Source organism: Pipistrellus hanaki (assembly GCF_964339955.1).
Source record: "Pipistrellus hanaki genome assembly, chromosome: 2".
NCBI classification, from domain to species: Eukaryota; Metazoa; Chordata; class Mammalia; order Chiroptera; family Vespertilionidae; genus Pipistrellus; species Pipistrellus hanaki.
In genome coordinates, this window is record NC_140504.1 from 49,608,320 (window position 1) to 49,615,717 (window position 7,398).

Here is a 7,398-nt window from a genome sequence, read left to right on the forward strand (position 1 = left end):
TGGTGGTTTGCAGGCCAGCCACACCCCCTGGCAACCCAAGCAGAGGCCCTGGTATCTGGAATTTATTTACCTTCTACAATTGAAACTTTGTAGCCTGGAGTGGAGGCCTGGGTCAGCCAGGGTGTGCAGAAAGCTTTGCTGCCTCCCACTGTGCCATTTTTGTTTGGATTTGTTTACTTTTTATAGTTGAAACTTTGTAGCCTTGAGTGGAGGCTTAGGCCAGCAAGGGCAGGTGGAAAGCTTGGCTTCCTCCATTGCCTGGGAAACCAAAGCCTCCCTCCTGCTCTCTGTGGCCATCTTGGTTGGGTTTATTTGCATACATGCTCTGATTGGCTGATGGCATGGCTGGTGGGTAGAGCAGAGGTATGGTCAATTTGCATATTACTCTTTTATTAGGTAGGATTATCTGTATTATGTTCAACATAGGATGGTGTTTCTGTTTTATTGGGATATATTTCTAGAAGTGGTATTACTGAGTCAAATGGCAGTTCCATTTTTAGTTTTTTGAGGAAACTCCATGCTGTTCTCCACAATGGCTGCACCAGTCTGCATTCCCACAAGTAGTGCAAGAGGGCTCCTTTTTCTCCACATCCTCGCTAGCACTTGTTGTTTGCTGATTTGTTGATGATAGCCATTCTGACAGGTGTGAGATGGTACTTCATTGTCATTTTGATTTGCATCTCTCAGATGATTAGTGACTTTGAACATGTTTTCATATGCCTCTTGTTCTTCTGTATGTCCTCTTTTGAAAAGTGTCTACTTAGGTGTTTTGCCCATTTTTTAAAATTGGATTGTTTATCTTCCTTTTGTTAAGTTGTATGAGTTCCCTGTAAATTTTGGAGATTAAACCTTGTCCGAGATAACATTGGCAAATATGTTCTCCCATGCACTAGGCTTTCTTATTGTTTTGTTGATGGTTTCTTTTGCTGTGCAAAGCTTTTTATTTTGATGTTGTCACATTTCTTTATTTTCTCCTTAGTTTCCATTGACCTAGGAGCTGTATCGGTAAAGATATTGTTATGACATATGTCTGATATATATATATTTTAATATATTTTATTGATTTTGTACAGAGAGGAAAGGAGAGAAATAGAGAGTTAGAAACATCGATGAGGGAGAGTCATCGATCAGCTGCCTCTTGCACACCCCTTACTGGGAACATGCCCGCAATCAAGGTGCATGCCCTTGACCAGAATCGAACCCGGGACCCTTCAGTCCCCAAGCCGACGCTCTATCCACTGAGCCAAACCGGTTTCCGCATATGTCTGATATTTTGTGAATTCTTCTAAGATTTTTATGGTTTTCCATTTTCTATTTAAATCCTTTATCCGGGGTCGGTTCTGGGGCGCGCAGCGCGGAGCCAGCAGCTGCGGATCCAGCTGGAGCAGGAGCCGGAGCGGCTGCGGAGACTCGGCGCCCCTGCCTCCGGTGAGCCCTCTGCCAGCCGCCGCGGTCCCGGGGAAGCCGGGCGCCCAGTGACCGGGAAGCAGTCGGTCCCGCGGGAGCCGCGCGCTGCGGCCGGAGGAGCTGCCCGTGACCCGGACCCTGACTCGGGGCGGAGGAGGCGCACCGCCAGCCAGTCATGTCGGTGGTGGGGCTGGATGTGGGCTCGCAGAGCTGCTACATCGCGGTGGCCCGGGCCGGGGGCATCGAGACCATCGCCAACGAATTCAGCGACCGGTGCACCCCATCAGTCATATCATTTGGTTCAAAAAACAGAACAATTGGAGTTGCAGCCAAAAATCAGCAAATCACTCATGCAAACAATACAGTGTCTAACTTCAAGAGATTTCATGGCCGAACATTTAATGACCCCTTCATTCAAAAAGAGAAGGAAAACTTAAGTTATGATTTGGTTCAGATGAAAAACGGTAGCGTTGGAATAAAGGTGATGTACATGGATGAAGAACATCTGTTTAGTGTGGAACAGATAACAGCCATGCTGTTGACTAAGTTAAAGGAAACTGCTGAAAACAGCCTCAAGAAACCAGTAACAGATTGTGTTACTCTTTCTTCACAGATGCTGAGAGGCGATCTGTATTAGATGCTGCACAAATTGTTGGTCTAAACTGCTTAAGACTCATGAATGATATGACAGCTGTTGCTTTGAACTATGGAATTTATAAGCCCGATCTCCCAGGCCCGGATGAGAAACCTCGGATAGTGGTTTTTGTTGATATGGGACACTCAGCTCTACAGGTGTCTGCCTGTGCCTTTAACAAGGGGAAATTGAAGGTACTGGGAACAGCGTTTGATCCTTTCTTGGGAGGAAAAAACTTCGATGAAAAGTTAGTAGAACATTTTTGTGCAGAATTTAAAACTAAGTACAAGTTGGACGCAAAATCCAAAATTCGAGCCCTTCTTCGTCTGTATCAAGAGTGCGAGAAATTGAAAAAGCTAATGAGCTCCAACAGCATGGACCTGCCACTGAGCATTGAGTGTTTCATGAATGACCAGGACGTGTTGGGAAAGATGAACAGGGCACAATTTGAAGAACTCTGTGCTGAACTCCTGCAAAAGATAGAAGTTCCCCTTTATTCATTGATGGAACAGACACGGCTCAAAGTAGAAGATGTGAGTGCTGTTGAGATAATTGGGGGCACTACACGAATTCCAGCTGTGAAAGAAAAAATTGCCAGATTCTTTGGAAAAGATGTTAGCACAACACTCAATGCAGATGAAGCAGTTGCCAGAGGCTGTGCGTTGCAGTGTGCAATCCTGTCTCCAGCATTTAAAGTTAGAGAGTTTTCCATCACAGATGCAGTTCCTTTTCCCATATCTCTGGTCTGGAACAACGATTCAGAAGACACTGAAGGTGTTCACGAAGTGTTTGGTCGAAACCATGCTGCTCCCTTCTCCAAAGTTCTCACCTTTTGGAGAAGCGGACCTTTTGAACTGGAAGCTTTCTATTCTGATCCTCAAGGCGTTCCATACCCAGAAGCAAAAATAGGCCGCTTCATAGTTCAGAATGTTTCTGCACAGAAAAAATGGAGAAAAATCAAAAGTGAAAGTGAAAGTGCGAGTCAACACACATGGCATTTTCACCATCTCTACAGCGTCTATGGTGGAGAAAGTCCCTGCCGAGAACAGTGAGCTGCCTTCTGTTGAAGCAGATGTAGAGTGTCTCAGCCAGAGACCTCCAGAAAACCCAGAGGCTGAGAAAAATGTCCAGCAAGACAGCAGTGAAGCTGGAACACAGCCCCAGGTACAAACTGATGGTCAACAGACCTCACAGTCTCCCCCTTCACCAGAACTTACCTCAGAGGAGAACAAAACCCCAGATGCTGACAAAGCAAATGAAAAGAAGGTTGACCAGCCTCCAGAAGCTAAAAAACCCAAAATCAAGGTAGTGAATGTAGAGCTACCTGTTGAGGCCAACTTAGTCTATCAGCTGGGGAGAGACCTGCTGAACATGTACATTGAAACAGAGGGTAAGATGATAATGCAGGATAAATTGGAGAAGGAAAGAAACGATGCTAAAAATGCAGTGGAGGAATATGTGTATGAGTTCCGAGATAAGCTGTGTGGACCATATGAAAAATTCATCTGTGAGCAGGACCATCAAAAATTTTTAGAACTGCTCACCAAGACCGAGGACTGGCTCTATGAGGAAGGAGAGGACCAAGCAAAACAAGCCTATTGGACAAGTTAGAAGAATTAATGAAAATTGGCACTCCAATTAAAGTTCAATTTCAAGAAGCTGAGGAACGGCCAAAAGCATTTGAAGAACTAGGTCAGAGGCTGCAGCACTATGCCAAGATAGCAGCCGACTTCAGAAAGAATGATGAAAAATATAACCATATTGATGAGTCAGAAATGAAGAAGGTTGAGAAGTCTGTGAATGAAGTGATGGAGTGGATGAATAACGTCATGAATGCCCAGGCTAAAAAGAGTCTCGATCAGGATCCTGTTATACGTGCTCAAGAAATTAAGGAAAAAATAAAGGAGTTGAGTAATACCTGTGAACCTGTTGTAACACAACCCAAACCAAAAATTGAATCACCCAAACTGAAAAGAACTCCAAATGGCCCAAATACTGATAAAAAGGAAGACATTTTAGATCAAGGCAAAAATAATTTTGGTGCTGAACCTCCACATCAGAATGGTGAATGTTACCCTAACGAGAAGAGTTCCATTAATATGGACTTGGACTAGATAACATTAAATTGGCTTCATCCTTTAATAAAATATTTTTGCCGTAGTATGTGACTCTATGTAACATACTGAGACTATTTATATTTTCTTTTTTAAGAATGTTTAGAACTTTTGTGTACTATATGGAAAAAGGAAAAGCTTAAGTCTGTAATCTTTATGATCCTAAAAGGGAAAATTGCCTTGGTAACTTTCAGATTCCTGTGGAATTGTGAATTCATACTAAGCTTCTGTGCAGTACTACCATTTGCATCACTGAGAAGGAAATTGACTTGTCTTTTGGAAAAGCTAAAACAAACTATACTGCTTGTTCAAGAGGGCTGTGGGTAAAAACATTAAGCATTTGTTCCTGCCAAGGTAGTTTTCTTGCATCTTGCTCTCCATTTCAGCATGTGTGTGGATGTTTTTAAACAATACAATCTGATTTCACAAGGGCTTTCTAAAATTCTGTCCAATAGAAGATGACTTTTTGCTTTGATATTATTAAAATGCATTGAGTAATGCAAGCGCTAGTGAAATGTGTTAGCAGCATGCAGAACAAATCTTTCAAATGTATCACTTGTTACACAGTGCACTGTCAAGTGGAGGTGTCAAATGGAAGAAATGTAGGTTGTGTGTTGCCGGTATTGTGAAACCTTTTATGAGCTTTAAAATAAAGTTCATCTATGGTATCATTTCTAAAATAAATAAACAAATAAATAAATAAATAAATCCTTTATCCATTTTGAGTTTATTTTTGTGTATGGTGTAAGTTGGTGGTCTAGTGTCTTTTTCATTTTCTTTCTTTCTTTCTTTTTTTTTTTAATATATTTGTCCCATTTTCCCAACACCATTTATTAAAAACACTGTTTTAACTCCATTTTTGTCAAATATTAATTGAGCATAATGGCTTGGGTCAATTTCTGGGTTCTCTGTTCTGTTCCATTGGTCTATATGTCTATTCTTGTGCCAGAAACAGGCAGTTATGAGAACAGTAGCTTTGTAATATAGCTTGATATCTGGTATTGTGATCCCTCCAATTTTGTTCTTCTTTTTCAAGATTGTTGTGGCTATTTGGGGTCTTTTTTTATTCTGTATGAATTTTTTGAGAGTTTGTTTTAGGTCTATGAAATATTCTGCTGGTATCTTAATGGGGATTGCATTGAATTTGTAGATTGCTTTGGGTAGTATGGACATTTTAATGATGTTGATTCTACTAATCCATGAACATGGTATATTCTTCTATTTGTTTATGCTTTCCTCTATTTCTTTTTTTCATGTCCTGTAGTTTTCCAAGTACAGGTCATTTACCTCCTTAGTTAAGTTTATTCCTAGGTATCTTAGTTTTTTTGTTGCTATGGTAAATTGTTGTGTTGTTTGTTTGTTTTGGTTTTTGTTTGTTTGTTTGTTTGTTTGTTTAGTTTCTCTTTCTGTGAGTTCATTATTGGTATATAAAAAAGCCATAGATTTCTGGGTGTTGATTTTGTATCTACTACCTTACTAAATTCATTATTAAGTCTAATAGTTTTTTGATGGAGTCTTTGGTGTTTTTATGTACAATATCATGTCATCTGCGAATTAAAGTTTTCTTTTCCCTCCCCTTTTCATACTATTTGGAAGGAAGTCACTGCATAGCCCATACTTTAAGGGTATGGAGTTATGCTCCATCTACTTAATGGAACAATATTTACATCCTGTATATTATTTGGAATTCTTTTGTACAGGAGATTATTCTTTCCCACTTATTTCTTTAGTCTATCATTCATTTATATCAGTAGGGTCTAATGGATGTTTATTTTATACTTTTGGTTATAATCCAATATTATGCTATTTACTTTGTTGCTTAAACTGTTCCAGCTTTGGCCATTGGGAGCTCTTTCAGTTAGCCCCTGTGCCATACACATATCTCATGATTTTGCTCTTTGCACACTTCTGGAACTAGCAGATGCTTCAGACTCACCTTGTAGAGTCCCTGCTCCAGCCATTTCTCCAAGGAGCCTGGTTTCTTTTTCATCAAAGAATGGTCTCAGAAATGATGATCTGGGCACAGGGTGTGCTCATTGTACTTGGGTGTTGTTGCTTCCAGCACCTCTAGGTAAACAGAGCTTGGAAATATGGGTGTGTATACTAATAGTTTCTAATGAAAACTGTCTATATACAAAATTATACTATCTGCAAATAGAGGTAGTTTTACTTCTTTCACAATCTGGATATTTTTCACTTATTTTTTCCCTTTGCTTGCATTCTGGGATAAATATCGTTTGGTCCTGGTGCACAACTCTTTTTATGTGTTGCTGATTTCAGCTTATTTGTATTTTGTTAAGGGTTTTTGCATCTATAATATAATATATTCATAAAAGATATGCTCTGTTTTTCTCTTGTAAAGTCTTTTGTTTTTATATCAGGTTAATACTAACCTCATAGAATGAGTTGGAAAGTATTTCAACCTGGGGAGGGCAGTTAGGGGCAATCAGGCTGATAGCAGAGCAGTTAGGTGTCAATCAGGCTTGCAGGGGAGTGGTTGGCGTGATTAGGCTGAAGCGGTTATGGGCAATCAGGCAGGCAGGCAGGCGAGCGGTTGGGAGCCAGCAGTCCTGAATTGTGAGAGGGGTGTCCGATTGCCCGTTTAGGCCCGATTCCACTGGGTCCCAGATTGGAGAGGGTGCAGTCTTCTGAGGGACACCCCCCCCCCATGCACAAATTTTGTGCACAGGGCCTCTAAAATTATATATACATATATATATATATATATATATATATATATATATATATATATATATATATATGTATGTATATATGTGTATATGTATATATGTGTATATATATATATATATATATATATATATATATATATATATCCAGCTGTATCTATTTTAAGCTAAACTCAGGTTCATACTGATAATTCCAACCCTAATCTAGTATTACATGATTTTTCTAGCTTTCCCCCTTGCTTATCTGTAACTACATACTCCAAGAATGAGAAGTCTGACTCCCACTATCTGCCATTCATTTACTAATTTACTTATTTATTCAATCCCAGTATACATGAGTAATAGTTTCAGAACTGTTAACCCATACACCCATGGGAAACAACTTTACCAATTAGAGCACAGTGCTTATGTCCAGTTCCTTTTGTCTTTAGTCTTATAGTCTCCATTTATTTCCAAAGTCATTTAGGCCAACATTTTCCCTCCACTCCCTTCAGTGAGATGCTATCATACATTTTAATAGCAGTTTGTTTGTTTGTTTGTTTGTTTGTTTTTTGCA

General features: G+C 40.0%; 1 protein-coding gene across 1 annotated transcript; it reads left to right on the forward strand.

The window, feature by feature from the left end:
* The first annotated feature begins 1,337 nt into the window (after positions 1-1,337).
* Positions 1,338-4,826, forward strand: LOC311616282 (heat shock protein 105 kDa-like). The gene is given in 4 exon segments (XM_084871425.1): positions 1,338-2,003; positions 2,006-2,982; positions 2,984-3,638; positions 3,641-4,826. Coding segments are annotated over 4 exon segments (2,568 nt in total). The 5' UTR covers positions 1,338-1,582; the 3' UTR covers positions 4,156-4,826.
* Positions 4,827-7,398: the final 2,572 nt, after the last annotated feature.